Consider the following 19,836-nt stretch of genomic DNA (forward strand, 5'->3'; position numbering starts at 1 on the left):
TCTGCTACCTCTCATTATGTGCCCCAAATATTCAAGTTGTCTCTTTTTTATCACTTCCTTAAGTCACCTTCGTCTTGACCTATTGTGTTCAAGACTTCTTTGTTTGAAATGTGTTGAACCCGTAAGATTTTAAGCATTCTATGATATGACCACATCTCGAAGGCTTCTAATTTGTTCATCGTATTAAACTTCACATCCATATAGTAACACAGGATACACATTTACACATAACATTTTAGGAACTTGATTGTTAGCTGAAGTTCAGCTGATTATTTCATTCATAGGAGATTCTGACCAATAGAAAGCTACAGAAATAAAAATTAAACTGATAATTTTTGATAATTTCCCGTCGTCAAGTATATTACGTCAGATGCCCTTCCTTGCTACGAAAAAATACATTCAGTCAGTGACATTAATTTGTACTTACATAAATAAATTACAATAAAATTGTGGTTTTGAACAGTTTTATTTATGAAATAATCTCAACAAATTGCACTCGATCTCTAAAATTAATATAGAATTTTTGCCGTCGTGACACTTTGACATAATTTCACTCCCCTTCGGGTCGTGAAATTAAAACTGTCAAAGTGTCACTCGGGAAAAATTCAATAATTTTAGAGCTCTTGTGCAATTGCTACTGATAATTGCACAGTATAGATTTAAGTTTCATAAATGCTCCTCCTGCAATTTCTATTTGGCAATGGTCTGCTAATACGAGATAATGCGACACCACACACGGCAAGTATTGTAACATAGAATCTTAAAGATAATGAAAAGTCCAGACCTTAATCCTATCAAGCATATATGCAGGCATCTCAAAAGGCGTGTAAGACGTCGTATACAGTACCTATACATGTTCCAACAACATGTGAAGAGCTTTAAATGGCTCTCATTGAGGAATTGGACCACTTTTCCTCAAAGGAGCTTCCAAAACGTGATCAGTTCTCAAAATCCACAAGGAAAAGAAAAAGTTTTCCTGTAGTTGGCTGTATACCATCAATCACAAAATTGGAAAGAAATCCTTTGTAAAAGGTATAAATTTTTTTTATTAAAAATCCCTTAAAAGGGCTACATCACAACAAAACGTTTTCGATTTTTATAAAAAATCATCATCAGTGTTCGATCTAAAAATAAGTATAACCGATTTAATGAATATAAAATTATTATTTAAATTTTGACAAAGGTTAGAGCAAGTTGGTTATACTTACAAACTGGATGCTAGCTGAGCCACAAAAGAAAAATATCTGGGTAAAAACCCTTTACATAAAATATAGATGCCTTAAAAGTGCATACTTCAAGAAAAAGGCCTGTGATGGTCACATGGCAAACAGGATAATGCCCTAAGGTAAGGTATACAGGTTTCCCAACACGTGGGATCCAAATTGAGTTGATCACATTTCAATGACTTAATGGCAACTGAATCATAGAGTTATATATTAGCATAGAGAGAGTGTCGTTCAGAGCGAAGTGACGACACCATCTTTTTTATTTGGATTAGTGCTGTTTCACTCTTACGCATAGTAAAGCTGCTACAGTTGTCCTGCTCTTCCGTGCCTATATTCACACTGAATGTCATCATAGATTTTCGATACAATGTGTTAGAAAGAGATGCAGCAAACCAGTCCATGAGATCTTGTCGTCAGGAAGCGCGGAAGGTAGGCTCCCTCTATGTTAATATATACCTCTATGAACTGAATGCGAAATGAGTGATGTTTCTGAAAGGTGTCAAAAGACAGATGGACAACGTGACGTGGAATTTACCCTGTATTACGACAGCCAACTAATTGTTAGTAAAATATTTAATGAAAATTTACATAGTAATAACAAACATCAACAAAGTTGTGGCTATAGTTACATTTAAGTAAGTACCTCGAATATGTAAGATGAACGTAAAGTATGAAATGATTTCTATAATGAGAAATAGCCAGAATCTATGCAGCCATCTATACATGTTCCTATTCAAATTGAAGTAAGTCCAACTGTGCTGTTGAAAATTTGATTTACTATGAATTAAAAGGAGTGTTTGGTTTAATTGTACCAATGGCAGAGTAAATTAGAGAGTCTGTGGTAAATGAAAGTCTGATATTAAAGTAGTGTTGAAATTAAGGCCGGCCGTTGTATGAAAGAGAGGTCCCCAAGTTTCAGTGCAACAGAGAGAAAAGATTCTTTCCCGAGAGATGCTGCCTCTATCGGAGAAATAACGCAATAGATATCTAAGCGAAGCCGCGGACTCCAGACTTTATAGTCAGCTGATAGTTTAGTTTCAGTACAGAGAGGTATGCAGGTGCTGTCTCGCTAAGATGACTCGAAATCGTTTTATATGTGAGGTGCGAACTTTTCATTTTCTAGGAGGTTTAAGGACGGGGTCTCGCTGAAAATTTTACTCGGATAAATACTGTGCTCGTATCTCGTGGTAAAATCTAAACCAAAAGTATTGGAAAAATCTATTTCGCATATTGGTTCATCATAGTTTGTTACCTACTTCTCATGTCCCAATATTATAAAATTATACCAGGGAAGAACAATTATATCACTCAAATTTGTCTAATTGTCTAATTTAGAATGAAAATGTAATTAATGTTTAGAACATTTAATGAAAGCTTATAACCAAGGATGGTACTAAAGATGAGCAATTTGGTCCGTCGGTCTGCCTGACCGCGAATATAACTCCTCCGTCACTGTACCAGGTAGAATAGCGAATGATGTGTCGAATGAAAGCCTATAATCCAAGGATGGTACTAAAGCTGATAAATTTGACCAAGGCTGTCTGTACATCTGTCCGTCCGACCGCGAATGTAACTACTCCGTCATTATGCCAGGTAGAATGACAAATGAGGTGTCGAATGAATGGTTATAATCCAACGATGGTACTAAAGATAAGCAATTTGGTCCGTCGGTCTGCCTGACCGCGAATATAACTCCTCCGTCACTGTACCAGGTAGAATGACAAATAAGGTTTCGAATGAAAGCTTATAACCGAGGATGGTACTAAAGATGAAAAATTTGACCAAGGCTGTCGGTCCATTTGTCCGTCCTACCGCGAATGTAACTTCTCCGTCATTATGCCAGGGAAAATGACAAATGAGGTTTTAAATGAACAATTATAATCCAACGATGGTACTAAAGTTGAGCAATTTGGTCCGTCGGTCTGCCTGACCGCGAATATAACTCCTCCGTCACTGTACCAGGTAGAATGACCAATAAGGTGTCGAATGAAAGCTTATAACCAAGGATGGTACTAAAGATGAGAAATTTGACCAAGGCTGTCTGTCCATATGTCCGTCCGACCGCAAATGTAACTTCTCTCCGTCATTATGCCAGGGAAAATGACAAATGAGGTTTCGAATGAACGATTATAATCTAACGATGGTACTAAAGATGAGCAATTTGGTCCGTCGGTCTGATTGATCGCGAATATAACTCCTCCGTTACTGTACCAGGTAGAATGACAAATGAGGTGTCGAATGAAAGCTTATAATCCAAGGATGGTACTAAAGATGAGCAATTTGACCAAGGCTGTCTGTCCGTCGGTCCGTCCGACCGCGAATATAACTCTTCCGTCACTATACCAGGTTGAATGACAAATGAGGTGTCGAATGAAAGCTTATAATCCAAGGATGGTACTAAAGGTGAGAAATTTGACCAAGGACTTCCGGTTTTACAAATGGGACCGGAAATACTGTTTTAAAGTCACCGGAATAGTAAAAGTGATATATTATCCGACGAGCCTTCGCAAGGCGAGAACATATATATATACTTCCGGTTTCATGAGTGTCTTTCCGTCTGTCCTCCTACATACAACTCCTCCGTATTAATACAGATATAATGACAAATAATGAGGTTTCGAATAAAAGATTATAACACAAGGATGGTATTAAAGATGAGTAATTTAACATCGGACTTCAGTTTTAGAGTTGCAACCGCAAGTATCTGTTTTAAAGTGACTCAAAGTATGATATTAATGTAAATGAATATGATCCAAAATTAGTAAAATCGTATATGAATCGACGCAAAGTTACACGAAGAGTTAAAATATCGACTTCCAGTTCTACTTTCGATTACTTTGGATGAAAACCTAGGACTTACGAAGTCCAATTACTTGTTAACACGATGCTCTTGTGAACATGAACGGAAAGAAATAACACGAGTAGCGTTCATCAGCAAATCATCAACGGCTGATAGCAAAACTCTACGAAACTATATATACGTTATAGTCTAAGATCCGAATATAGGTCGACCTGCACCCATCTGCTTTCCGGATGAGACATTTTTTTATTAAATTTCATACATAGACAAAAACGACTTGCATGGCTTGCCTATCAAATTCGTGTCATAGCTATCCTTAAGGTGGGGTGAGCTTAGAGTTTGAAATAAATATTTCAAGCATATTTTTTTGAATTTTTTTTGAACTTATAATAGAATTCTTAAAATCCCATGGACTGATCGGGTCACAAATGAGGAGGTCCTTACAGAAGAATGGGGAAAAACCGAGAAGTATTAACCACCATCAAATCTCAAAAGTTGGAATACTTTGGACACATTATGCGAAATGAATCCAGATATGCCCTCCTACAAGTCATTCTGCAAGGAAAAATATTTGGAAAGCGAGGTCCAGGAAGAAGAAGAACATCCTGGTTAAAGAACCTCAGAACCTGGTTCAACTCAACATATGTGAAGCTTTCCTGCATTGCTGCAGATAAAATAAAGATTGCCATGCCATGGTGATCGCCAACATTCGTCACGGACAGGCACAGCAAGAAGAAGAGGATAGAATTATTTTATTTTTAAATTAAATAAGCATATTCACTATAATCGTTGATTGATATATTGGACGGCCTCTAATATCTCAATCAACGCTATAATTCAATGAATTAAAAAAAAAATAAGGAAAAATATTAAAAAATAAGCCAACGCTCAGTGAATCATGTGAAACGAAAAGATCAAAAATATTTTATTAGCTTTATGAGTATTATGAGTTTATCGAGCATAACTCTGTCGAGTTTTTTCAGTTATAACGATTTTTGACTTTTTGGTATTACTCAGAAGTCAAAACAACCAAATTTTTGCTCACGAATGGGTGAAAATCAACATATTTATTATAATAAAAAATAAGCATAAACAAAAAAAAATTGTATGTGCAATTTGTTAGCACGTTAAAAATTCGGTTAAAATTCACATTCTTATTCCAGTCAAAACACAATAATTAACAAGTCGCTGATGTGGCATTTCGATCATCGACCGAGAAACACATTAAATTTTTATTACTGGTGTTGATAACGTGAACGGTATCAAATATCGCATCGTGGGCAGCTGTATTGATTTTAAATAATAAAAAATGTGGCAGAGTCTCGAAGAGTTATGTTATAACGCCATTGATGATGATGAGCAAATACTTGAAATTACAAAAATGAATAGGTTTTTTTGTATTACAATCAAGATTATCGTTTTCAGGACAAGCAATTATCATCACAAATAGGATGTTTTGAACAGGGTTATTCAAAGCAGAGTGCTGCATGCACGATTTTTGAAAGAACTCACAATTGGAATTCGATATTTGGTAATCGAAATTACAATTCATGCTTAAATTTAATTGCTAATCACTATTTTCGTACCAAAAACCGGTTTAATGGCGATTGCTATAATAGCCCTATCTATACCTATAACCCATCTGCACACTAATGGAACGCAGATTCAGATAGAGCGCGTTAAACAGTCTTGCTACCTGGGAACTATTATAAATAATGAGCAGTAGAGCAAAAAAGTTGAAAATGGTGGAGGTATTTAGCATGAACGGTTCTCCTTTAAAATCAATATGACGGCTAACCCTTCAGCGGAATTCAGTCGCAATTTTAAATTTACACCACTATTGACCTCCCCTAAAGGTTAGAATTATAAAATTTGGGGCAGCTCGGAAACAAGATTCAATTCAATAAGTATGCTCCCCCACCCCTTTTTAATATATTCCCGCTAACTCGGAAAATATCAACCGCACGAAAAAAATTGTCAAAAAGAAATAATTGTAGGAAATCATATTTGAAACAATTTTAAATATTCGTAAAAAAAATGAAAGAGATCAAAATTCAAAATTATGTAAAAGTTAATTCTATCTACTAAGTTCTATTTTTGTATTATAGGTACCTACATTTTTGTCGTAAAACTCATAATTAACGAGACAATTCAATAGTTATGCTCTAACTCTAACCTCTAACTGTCACTATTTCCCCCCATAACTTGGAAAATATCGACATCATAAAATAGTTATTTTCCTAACTAGTGCGGAAAGTGATAATTTCACGCATGAGACTGTCGTTGACCCGAACGACGCGATAGCGGAGTTCGGGCAGGCATTCGAGTGCGAGGAACACACTTTCCGCACGAGTTAGGAATAATATTTATTCTAGGGCCGTACGTTTGGAAAAAGCCACAAAAAAATAGAGTTATATCAATTTTTATTTAGAAGTGAAAATACACAAATCAATAATTTGACAAGGTTGTCAAAAACAAACTTTCAATATTAGTTTATTGCATGTATTATAATATATTATAATGCAATATTACAAGGTATTTTACTTTCCCGCAAGTCGTGCGTGAAAGTGCAACTTTCGGAAACGAAATGCGTGCGTGAATCTTTAGTACCATGGTTGGATTATAACCGTTCACTGTACACTCGTCACCTCATCTGTCATTCTGCCTGGCATAATGACGGAGTAGTTACATTCGCGGTCGGACGGACCGATGGACAGACAGCCTTGGTCTAATTTCTCATCTTTAGTACCATCCTTGGATTATAAGTTTTCATTTGACACCTCATTTGTCATTCTACCTGGTACAGTGACGGAGGAGTTATATTCGCGGTCAGGCACACCGACGGATCAAATTTCTCATCTTTAGTACCATCGTTGGATTATAACCATTCATTCGACACGTCATTAGTCATTCTACCTGGCATATTGACGGAGTAGTTACATTCGCGGTCGGACGGACCGATGGACAGACAGCCTTGGTCAAATTTCTCAACCTTAGTACCATCCTTGGTTATAAGCTTTCATTCGACACCTTATTTGTCATTCGACCTGGTACAGTGACGGAAGACTTATATTCGCGGTCAGGCAGACCAACGGACCAAATTGCTCATCTTTAGTACCATCGTTGGAATATAACCGTTCATTCGACACCCCATTTGTCAATCTACCTGGCATAATGACGGAGTAGTTACATTCGCGGTCGGACGGACCGATGGACAGACAGCCTTGGTCTAATTTATCATCTTTAGTACCATCTTTGGATTATAAGCTTTCATTCGACACCTCATTTGTCATTCTACCTGGTACAGTGACGGGGGAGTTATATCCGCGGTCAAGCAGACCGACGGACCAAATTGCTCATCTTTAGTACCATTGTTGAATTATAATCGTTAATTCGACACCCCATTTGTCACTAATCCTGGCATAATGACGGAGTCGTTACATTCGCGGTCGGACGTACAGATGAACAGATAGCCTTGGTCAAATTTCTCATCTTTAGTACCATCCTTGGTTATAAGCTTTCACTGGAGACCTTATTGGTCATTCTACCTGGTACAGTGACGGAGGAGTTATATTTGCGGTCAGGCAGACAGACGGACCAAATTCGTTGGAATATAACCGTTCATTCAACATCCCTTTTGTCAATCTACCTGGCATAATGACGGAGTAGTTACATTCGCGGTCGGACGGACCGATGGACAGACAGCCTTGGTCTAATTTCTCATCTTTAGTACCATCTTTGGATTATAAGCTTTCATTCGACACCTCATTTGTCATTCTACCTGGTACAGTGACGGGGGAGTTATATTCGCGGTCAAGCAGACAGACGGACCAAATTGCTCATCTTTAGTACCATCGTTGGGTTATAACCGTTCATTCGACACCCCATTTGTCAATCTACCTGGCATATTGACGGAGTAGTTACATTCGCGGTCGGACGGACCGATGGACAGACAGCCTTGGTCAAATTTCTCAACCTTAGTACCATCCTTGGTTATAAGCTTTCATTCGACACCTTATTTGTCATTCTACCTGGTACAGTGACGGAAGACTTATATTCGCGGTCAGGCAGACCGACGGACCAAATTGCTCATCTTTAGTACCATCGTTGGAATATAACCGTTCATTCGACACCCCATTTGTCAATCTACCTGGCATAATGACGGAGTAGTTACATTCGCGGTCGGACGGACCGATGGACAGACAGCCTTGATCTAATTTCTCATCTTTAGTACCATCCTTGGATTATAAGCTTTCATTCGACACCTCATTTGTCATTCTACCTGGTACAGTGATGGAGGAGTTATATTCGTGGTCAAGCAGACCGACGGACCAAATTGCTCATCTGTAGTACCATTGTTGGATTATAACCGTTCATTCGACCCCTCATGTGTCATTCTACCTGGCATAATTACGGAGTAGTTATATGCGCGGTCGGATGTACCGACGGACAGACAGCCTAAATTTCTCATCTTTAGTACCATCCTTGGATTATAAGCATTCATTTGACAACTTTATTGGGCAAAAATATTTCTTGGGGATTTTTTGCGGGGATATTTTGTCAAAAAAAAATTGTGGGTATTATCTGTCCGGGATTTTTTGTGGGGATTATTTGTCCGGGGATTTTTTGTCCTTGGATTTTTGTCCGGGGATAATTTGTGGGGATTTTTTGTCCGGGATTATTTGTCCGGACCCCTAATAAACTCATATTTGTCAAGTACCGAAATTTCCTAAGGAAAGTTTCAAACGGGCCATTACGCTCCTGAATTTTTGATGTTTATTTAATTTTTTTCGTAGCGCCATCTTATACATAATTGCTACATTAACAGAGCTTAGATTCTTACAGATTCCTATACTTTTTGTGTATTATATGTACAAGATTTAAGTTTCACATGCCAATTTCTATTAATTCCAGAAATTTAATTTAAAAGTACACCACGCAAAAAGTAGTTTATTAATTCACATTTTTTTAACGTTACATCCTTCCGTTACATATAGGCTAGTGCTAAACGGACTTTTATCATGAAATTCATTTAAATACTTGAGTAATTTAGATATAAACGCTCTTATATTTATTGAGAAAAAAGCAAAACTTTCACATTTTTTTATAAACAATACACAACAGGTAGGGTAGCAAAAATATGGCTGTAATTAGCGAGATATATTGTTAGTAGGTTAAGCATTTTTCGGTATACATATATGCTCTAGATTATGAGTGGTGTACTTTATAAAGGTGATGGGATCGCCTATACTTGTAACATTACCAATGGCCGGCCTTAAGATAAGTTGTATGAGTCACAGGAGGAAACTGATATGATATAATGATATGTGAATTAATTGGTTAAGGTACCTGAGTGTTGATATTGGAAGTGAAGAAGAATATCAATTGAACTAATAACCTGGCAAAAGTATGAGGTCCTTTTATGTAACATAAGCATCTAGGGCTAAACATGTTTATGAAATAGGGATTTTTTCTATTTTTTATTTTTTTTTATACCAAGTTATCGAGTTGAATTGAAAAGGTTTAAAACTGGATGGATGTATGAAGGTGTATTGGAAAACAAGCAATATGTGTAAAATTAGAAGGTAGTGAATAATTTGTGATTTGATATCAGAATTGTTTACTGTAATGAGGTGTGATGAAAAAGGCTGGGCGCCCCAGAAACCAGACCCCACATCCTATGGATAAGAGAGTGGAAGAATTAGTATAAAAACCTTTTATAAATATTTTTCTGAAGTTTAGTTGGACCTATAACGAAAACCTGATCAAATGGCAATAAGTTACGAAATTGGGTGGAAGAGATCAAATAGTGTTAGAGTTGTGACTGGTCGATTTAGTAAAAACTGTGGAAAAAGTTAAAGTAGATTATTTTGGAAGACTAGTAGAAGTTAAGGGATAATGAGTTGATGTTAGAAATGTCATCTGTTAAATAAGTAAATATGGAGGAAAAGTTAATTTAAATGAAAAAAGAGTTTGAAAACAGCAAAGAAGTTTGGAGATTTAGGTTAAGAAAAAAGTTGACGATGTAAGGGATTGAAGTCACGATTGAAAGACACATGGCGGTTAACACAGTTAGGGCTACTTTGCTTTTCTCTAATTATTTTCAAGTCCTCGTATAGGTCCAATCTTAAGAAATTCTTTTGAGGTATGTTGTGTATTAGAGAAACATTTTCCGGAATGTTAAGAGTATGACTGTTTTGTTTTAAATGTTGAGAAAAGGTGGAAGTGTTCTCTCTTTTTGTGTGTTCAAGGGAACGAGATGCTAGTGACCTACAAGTTCTTCCTATGTACGTAGCATCACAGTCAGAGCATTGAAGTTTATAAACCCCACTACGATTCATGTAGTTGATAGGGTCTTTGGAGTTGGAAAGACATTGTCCTAAATTATTGGAAACTTTAAAAGAGATGTGTATGTTGTCAACTGATCTCTTGATAATATTACTGATATCACCGGAAAGGCTCTCTTGATGGAAAGGTAATGAAGCATAAATGGGTCTGGTGGTCAGATCCCTGGGAAACGCAGCCTCCCTCAGAACCCTCAGTTGTCTCTTATGAAGGAGTTTGGTTATAAGGTTTGGTTCGTAACCGTTATTGAAAGCAATTTGTTTGATAGTGTTAAGTTCTTTAGTGTAGTTAGATTGAGGTAGGGGGATGGTTTCTAGACGGTGTATGTTACTATGGAAGGCAGAGTATTTATGTGACATTGGATAGTTTGAAGACAAGGGTATGACATGATCAGTCTGTGTTGGTTTCCTATAAATACTAAAATCGAAGTGGTCATTCAATCTGGTGATGGTGAGGTCGAGAAAGTTAATTGAATTGGATGATTCAAGTTCCATAGTGAACTTAATGTTGGGGTGGATTTGATTAATTTTAGAAAGCAATAGCTCAGCTGATGTGGAGGGTCCTGTTAAGAAAACTAGACAATCATCTACGTATCGAAACCAGTGTAGAATTTCAGGATTTTTCATAATCTGTGTGGATTCTAAATGATCCATAAATATATCAGCTAAGAGAGGAGATAGACAACTACCCATAGCTAGGCCATCAGGTTGCCTGTAATATGTATTATTAAATACAAAGAAATCTTGAGATAAGCAAAATTGTAATAATTGGATGATTGAATTGGTAGTAGACATAGTAATGGAGCTGGCTCTAAGAAGAGAATGTACCAGATTAATAGTTTCTTGTTTGGGGACTGAAGTAAAAAGGTTGCTGACATCGAATGAAAGCATAGTAATGTTGGGATGAAGATTAATTTGTTGAAGTTTATTGACTAGATGATTGGTGTTTTTGACTGAGAAACGAGGGGAAAAATTCGTCATAGTGTTGATAAGGTTAAGTATGAATTTAGAAAGGATTGACACTGGAGTGTTTATGAAACTAACTAGTTTATCATCAAACTCATCAATGACAAATCTAACTTACATATTAATAACAATAATAATAACAATACCAAATTTTCTGATTTTGTCTTCCATCCAAGATTGAAAAACCTTTCATCTGTTGTCTTTAACAAAAATGAACTAGAACTTCTTAATCTAGGACTAAAATACTCCATAATAAACACTCCAGTGTCAATCCTTTCTAAATTCATACTTAACCTTATCAACACTATGACGAATTTTTTCCCTCGTTTCTCAGTCAAAAACACCAATCATCTAGTCAATAAACTTCAACAAATTAATCTTCATCCCAACATTACTATGCTTTCATTCGATGTTAGCAACCTTTTTACTTCAGTCCCCAAACAAGAAACTATTAATCTGGTACATTCTCTTCTTAGAGCCAGCTCCATTACTATGTCTACTACCAATTCAATCATCCAATTATTACAATTTTGCTTATCTCAAGATTTCTTTGTATTTAATAATACATATTACAGGCAACCTGATGGCCTAGCTATGGGTAGTTGTCTATCTCCTCTCTTAGCTGATATATTTATGGATCATTTAGAATCCACACAGATTATGAAAAATCCTGAAATTCTACACTGGTTTCGATACGTAGATGATTGTCTAGTTTTCTTAACAGGACCCTCCACATCAGCTGAGCTATTGCTTTCTAAAATTAATCAAATCCACCCCAACATTAAGTTCACTATGGAACTTGAATCATCCAATTCAATTAACTTTCTCGACCTCACCATCACCAGATTGAATGACCACTTCGATTTTAGTATTTATAGGAAACCAACACAGACTGATCATGTCATACCCTTGTCTTCAAACCATCCAATGTCACATAAATACTCTGCCTTCCATAGTTACATACACCGTCTAGAAACCATCCCCCTATCTCAATCTAACTACACTAAAGAACTTAACACTATCAAACAAATTGCTTTCAATAACGGTTACGAACCAAACCTTATAACCAAACTCCTTCATAAGAGACAACTGAGGGTTCTGAGGGAGGCTGCGTTTCCCAGGGATCTGACCACCAGACCCATTTATGCTTCATTACCTTTCCATCAAGAGAGCCTTTCCGGTGATATCAGTAATATTATCAAGAGATCAGTTGACAACATACACATCTCTTTTAAAGTTTCCAATAATTTAGCAACTCCAAAGACCCTATCAACTACATGAATCGTAGTGGGGTTTATAAACTTCAATGCTCTGACTGTGATGCTACGTACATAGGAAGAACTTGTAGGTCACTAGCATCTCGTTCCCTTGAACACACAAAAAGAGAGAACACTTCCACCTTTTCTCAACATTTAAAACAAAACAGTCATACTCTTAACATTCCGGAAAATGTTCAAATGTTACAGTAAACAATTCTGATATCAAATCACAAATTATTCACTACCTTCTAATTTTACACATATTGCTTGTTTTCCAATACACCTTCATACATCCATCCAGTTTTAAACCTTTTCAATTCAACTCGATAACTTGGTATAAAAAAAAATAAAAAATAGAAAAAATCCCTATTTCATAAACATGTTTAGCCCTAGATGCTTATGTTACATAAAAGGACCTCATACTTTTGCCAGGTTATTAGTTCAATTGATATTCTTCTTCACTTCCAATATCAACACTCAGGTACCTTAACCAATTAATTCACATATCATTATATCATATCAGTTTCCTCCTGTGACTCATACAACTTATCTTAATTTCAACACTACTTTAATATCAGACTTTCATTTACCACAGACTCTCTAATTTACTCTGCCATTGGTACAATTAAACCAAACACTCCTTTTAATTCATAGTAAATCAAATTTTCAACAGCACAGTTGGACTTACTTCAATTTGAATAGGAACATGTATAGATGGCTGCATAGATTCTGGCTATTTCTCATTATAAAAATCATTTCATACTTTACGTTCATCTTACATATTCAAGGTACTTACTTAAATGTAACTATAGCCACAACTTTGTTGATGTTTGTTATTACTATGTAAATTTTCATTAAATATTTTACTAACAATTAGTTGGCTGTCGTAATACAGGGTAAATTCCACGTCACGTTGTCCATCTGTCTTTTGACACCTTTCAGAAACATCACTCATTTCGCATTCAGTTGCCATTAAGTCATTGAAATGTGATCAACTCAATTTGGATCCCACGTGTTGGGAAACCTGTATACCTTACCTTAGGGCATTATCCTGTTTGCCATGTGACCATCACAGGCCTTTTTCTTGAAGTATGCACTTTTAAGGCATCTATATTTTATGTAAAGGGTTTTTACCCAGATATTTTTCTTTTGTGGCTCAGCTAGCATCCAGTTTGTAAGTATAACCAACTTGCTCTAACCTTTGTCAAAATTTAAATAATAATTTTATATTCATTAAATCGGTTATACTTATTTTTAGATCGAACACTGATGATGATTTTTTATAAAAATCGAAAACGTTTTGTTGTGATGTAGCCCTTTTAAGGGATTTTTAATAAAAAAATTTTATACCTTTTACAAAGGGTTTCTTTCCAATTTTGTGATCAGTTCTATACCAAATCTAATGATGAGTGCCATCAAGAATCGTGGAGGCAACACACATTATTGAAACGAGTAATAATTGCCTTTTCTTGACTCCGTAATTCAATTATTATTGTTATAACTGTAACTGTAATGGTACATCGAAATTTTCAATATATTTATTTTCTCAAATTTTTCCTTGTTTTCCATTTGTTACTAATAATAGTGTCGGTTTACGTTCTATAAAGGCGCAATTCCATTGAGGCAACATGAGGCATGCTACACAAAGTTGAAACGAAAAAAAGGCGTTGGGCGCCAGTGAACGAAGAGACTCGAGAGACTACCCCAGCTAATTGAAATACCATTCGAAAATAATATTTCAACCAACTAAGACAGCTATCGTTCACCCTAGCTTAGCTCAGTCTCTCAAGGTGTGTGTTCGTCTTGTCCCAATCTTAGATATGAACTCTGAAAATTTAGAATGAAAGCAAACAAAACAATATTTTAACCAATCATGTTTATTGTTCATAAAGATATAATAAAAATATGACTTATTAAATGCATTAACAAATATATTCAAATTCTTGCCAAAAACTAACAATTCTGGATTATACTTATGCATGGCTTGTGGTGTTGGTTCGATGGTAACTTCTTGACGTTGAATGGTACTGCTGTTTCTGCAACTGGCGCTGTGGCTCTAAATGCTGTATTCCACCAGACCTACGGATGTTGGTCGTTGCAGTCTTGGTGATGTGGTTGCAGTCCAGATGACATGGTCCTCGTTGTTGTATCGCCGGCGATTTGAGGATGCTTTAAACTCCCGGAGGGAGAAAAGTGGTTTTATTCCCAAAAACTATAAGATAAAAACACATATCAAACATCAAGAAGAAAAACCAAAAACGAGCCTTGCCAAATAATCGTAAAAAATAGTAATTGGCAAAGGAATAAAATAAAATTAATACTGACGGGACTAGTCAAATAATTTGATTAACCATGCATATATTTAAGTTAAAAAGATATATTTAAAACTAAAATATCAGAACACATGGTCTGATATTGAAAGTTAGGTTAGATAAAAAAATATTAGAAAAACTGTTATATGTTGAAATGTAATTATTAGAAAAAAATAATGAATTGAGACACGAAGTGTCACTGTCATGACAGTAGTAACAACGAGTTTTTAACGAAGAAAACAGGTAAAACAAATAGAAGAAAATTATTAATGAAATATTAAAGAAAATAGAATAAAATAATTATTTAAAAATAAAATAACAAAGATGTGACGTTTGTAACGTTATAAAGTCTTTCCATTCAAGAGACAGAAAGCGACACGAATCAAGTCGCCTTCCCGCATGCCACATGTTGACTGTTGTTGCTGGGACGCAAGCATTACCGTTCGGCAAATTTCAACGTGTTGAACAGTGTCGCCGCTATCTAGCAGTCAACGGATCGGTGCGGCTTTTATCGTGCGACAAGGAGTGGAATATTGAAAAAACAATGTTATTTATTGAAGACTCCCATGACTAACCTGAGTTATGGAATAAGAAAATTAGTTTTTATAAAGACAATAAGATAAAGCTTGACAAGTTGAAGCAGTTTTCAGATAAATATGAATGTACTGTAAGGGATATAAAAAAGAAAATCAATAATTTACGTTGTGAATTTCACCGTGAGAGGAAAAAACTAAAATTAAAGAGCGGTTCATATTCTAGTAAAAAAGTGAAAAGGTTTGCATTTGAATCTCGTTGAGGCGAGTTGTCTCAACTTAAGATGGTGAGTCTTTGAACCCTACCATGATTAAAAATTTTAATGTATTTTTGTGAAAGCCCCATGTGCTGTTCTGATGTTTTTAACCTTTTTACAACTTTATTACATTCAAAATTCAACCTCTGATCAAGCTTGCAAAAAACCACATAAGGAATTTTGTCAAAATTTTTTAACGCAAAAAATGGGATCCCTTTTTCATAGTGGTGCTTAAACATTTGACCATAGCTCTGAAGATGGCTTTGTAAGCCGAAAGTGTTCAGCTAGGAATTAATAAATTTTATACAGTTCAAAAATACTTTTCTTTTACCAGTCATTCAAATACATAAGGGACTCACACGCGGTGGTATGATTCGCAAAAGTTGGTATCATCTTTTTTTATTTTTGGTCACACTTTCTCAAGTACTGAAAATCGTCTTAACTCATTCGTGTGAAATTTCGAAATAAAGCTTCATCGTCTGCAATCAATTTTATATAGAAATTATTCTGCGTCTCTTGACTACCAACATATTATAGTTCTCTTTTCCACCACCGTGGTTTACTTCTTTTCATTTTACCATTCAATGCAATTACTAAAGATGATGCTGCCGCGACTGCTTGCAAAGACATAGCATACTAAACTGAAGTCGCCTGAATGGAATCATGTTTAGTCTAGACGCATGCTACAAGCTCATGCGACAAGACGCATGCGATCTAGGAAGACAAATGACGCATACGACCTTTTAAAATTTGTGGCTCAAAGTCGCAAACCTTGAAGCAGGCGACAAGTGGATACGTGTATCTTGCCTTATGTCGTTCAGTGTTGCCTCAATGGAATTGCGCCTTAAGAGTAACTGAATCAATATACATACAATAGATTTAATTTGATATAAATAAGAAAAAAATAAAAAATTTCTTGAATTTTATGGGTGGCCCATTTTCTCTGACACGCAGTGTAGAATACAACCTCTCGTGTACCAAAATAATTTTTGTATCAAAATCCCCTCCTACTTTTTCCCTGCTTTTGTGGCAAACACGATTGTGGATATTTATTAATTATACTTAAAAGTTGTTATTAATAGGTATATTAAGTATTCTTAATTTTTAGTTCTCTGATATTGAACACAATCATGTCTGGATTTAAACCAGCTTACATAGCCGATAGAACGATAGAGTTTTTGGACATGATCAGCGATTGTACCGATGGAGGCGTACCGCTGCATGTATTGTTGAGAACTTTGGGATTGTGTATAACTGTGTGTCCCCCACCCGCTGACCAACGACGAGAAATATTAAATATAGTTTGGGGATATATAAGTTCTTTTACGAAACCGGATGAGTATATCACCTGCGCTGAAGTTTGGATTCAATTCGTTGTCGAATATTTCACGGTAAGTGAAGGTACTTAAATTATCCCCCCTCTCTTTAGGTGTTAGTATTAGGTGTCCCGTGACCTCTAAACCGAGGTCACGGGACATCTAATTTGAAAGGTCTCTAGGAATGTAATTATTTGAATATTTGTGAAATTAACGATCTTAAGCAACGATGTAATGGCAAACACGTATTTATTGTGATACCGTTTTACTTAAGTACACAATTTTGGTTAACCCCTTGGTTACGATTAAAGTTCAAAAATATTTTGTTGTTTCAGAGTAGAGAGCTAAATTCTGTTCTTGGAGATTTAATCGAGCATATGACACCCAATAGAAGTTTTGAGAACCATTATAATGAACTAAAAATTGTGATATCAAAAATAGTTGCTCAATTTCAAGATTTCGAGATGCTGTTAATTATGGTAAGTTGAAATAATTATATTTTTTAAATAAAATCCCTTTAAAAGAACAATAAAGCAACCGGTTCTGATGAAATTCCCAGGCGAAATAAGCAAACTTTTCGAGATAAAGATGAACATCCTCTTCTAAACCTGTTCGATAAAATATACGAAACAGGACATATACCAACAGTAACAGACTAGTTACTGTCAACATTTGTAATGATACCGAAAAAATTAAACGCTAAACACTTAACGATCATCGCACTATCAGTCTGATGAGCCATGTATTGAAAATTTTCTTCAGAATACTGCACTCGAGAATTTACAGCAAAGTAGAAATTCAAGTAAGTGAAACACAGTTTGGTTTCAGAAACAGCCTTGGAACCAGAGAAGCATTAGTCAGTTTGCAGGTCATACGGCGTGGAGTGAGGCATGAGTGTATTTTATCGCCTCTACTTTTTAATCTTAAGACATATCTATCGAAGACAGAGAAACAAGTGTAGAAATTACAAAGGAAGAAATATTGTATGCACTAAAGAACACCAGAAACGAAAAAAGCCTGGACCAGATCAACTGCCTATTGATATCCTTAAAATAATAGAAAATAAGTACATGGATGTCCTCTTAAAACTCTTTAATGAAATTTATCAGTCGAGTACCATACCCAATGAATGGTAGATCTCAACATTTATTTATCTCCCAAAAAAGAAAAATGCTAGAGAATGCACCGACCACCGCACCGTTTTTAAAGATCATTCATTAAAGATCATTCATAAACGCATTTACCAAACACTTGATATGGAAATTGAAGAAACCCAATTTGGATTCCGTAGAGGCGTAGGTACCAGTGAAGCTCTCTTTGCATTCAACGTACTAATCCAGAGATGCTTGGATGTGAACCAAGATATGTACGTCTGTTTCATAGATTACAACAAGGCTTTTGATAAAGTCCGCCACAAAGAGCTAATGGAAGTCCTCAAAGCAAAACAGTTACAATACAATGACGTTCGAATTATAACAAATCTATATTATAAACAGCAGGCACACATATGCATTAATGAACAAACATCAGAAGAGTTTGAAATTAAAAGAGGAGTACGACAGGGGTGTGTATTGTCACCACTACTATGCAATGCATACTCTGAAGAAATTGTGAAAAGAGCTCTTGAGGGAGAAACAGCAGAAATAAAGGTCAATGGAACACCAATTAACAACATTAAATATGCAGACGATACTATCATAATAGAGGACAACCTCCAAGACCTCCAAAAGCTAATGAACAATATAGTTAAGTTTGGAGAAGAATATGGATTATTAATAAACATCAAGAAAACTAAATTTATGAGGATATCAAAAACACACAGTATGTAATGATGAAAGCCTTATATTTAACGGTAAAACTTTAGAACAAGTTGAAAACTACAACTATCTTGGCACAATAATTAATTACACAAACGATTATTTCAAAGAAATCAAAGTTCGAATAGAGAAAGCACGAACAAACTTCAATAAAATGAGAAAGGTACTTTGTGCAAGAGAACTGTAATTAGACTTTAAAGTTAGGCTGGCAAGGTGTTATACTTTCTCGACTTTGCTTACGGGATAGAAGCATGGACACTTAACACGTCGACTGCTAAAAAGTTGGAAGCATTTGAACTGTGGCTGTATAGAAGAATCCTGAGGATATCATGGACCGAGCATGTAACAAACAACGAAGTCTTGATAAGAGTCAACAAAAAAATGGAATTATTGGAAACCATCAAGACACGAAAGTTGCAATTCTTGGGGCATGTTATGCGTAGTGAGAGATACAGCATACTTCAATTAATTATACAAGGGAAAACCCAGGGCACGAGAAATATAGGAAGAAGAAGACTCATGGTTGCGTAACCATGGTTGCGTAACTTAAGGGAGTGGTACGGTTGCACATCAATCGAACTATTCAGAGCAGCAGCATCTAAGATTAGAATAGCCATGATGATTGCCAACCTCCCTCGCGGAGATGGCACATAAAGAAGAAGACTTTTTAATATCTACCCCGAATTTATTTTCAAAGATGTCCAAATGAGGATAAAGGCATTAAAATCAACGGAATTAATGTCAACAATCTCAGGTAGAATACTGCACTCGAGAATTTACAACAAAATACAACTACAACTAGGCGAAACACAGTTTGGAGTCAGAAAAATCTTGGAACCAGAGAAGCATTATTCAATTTGCAGGTCATACGGCGTGGAGTGAGGCAAGGGTGTATTTGATCGCCAAGGGTGAAGAAGTATTTTTTAATATCTACTCCGCATTTATTTTCAGAGAAGTCTAAATGAAGATAAAGACATCAAAATCAACGGAATTAATGTCAACAATC

At 35.8% G+C, this 19,836-nt stretch overlaps 1 protein-coding gene across 1 annotated transcript in view; it reads left to right on the forward strand.

The window, feature by feature from the left end:
- Positions 1-19,836, forward strand: part of LOC114333630 (VPS35 endosomal protein-sorting factor-like) — a 106,953-nt gene that overhangs the window by 31,223 nt on the left and 55,894 nt on the right. The window contains exons 9-10 of the mRNA XM_050654355.1: positions 16,806-17,088; positions 17,349-17,492. Of these exons, the coding sequence (XP_050510312.1) occupies positions 16,806-17,088; positions 17,349-17,492 (427 nt within the window). The remainder of the gene's footprint in view (positions 1-16,805; positions 17,089-17,348; positions 17,493-19,836) is intronic.

The sequence above is a fragment of the Diabrotica virgifera genome, chromosome 6, assembly GCF_917563875.1.
Source record: "Diabrotica virgifera virgifera chromosome 6, PGI_DIABVI_V3a".
NCBI classification, from domain to species: domain Eukaryota; kingdom Metazoa; phylum Arthropoda; class Insecta; order Coleoptera; family Chrysomelidae; genus Diabrotica; species Diabrotica virgifera.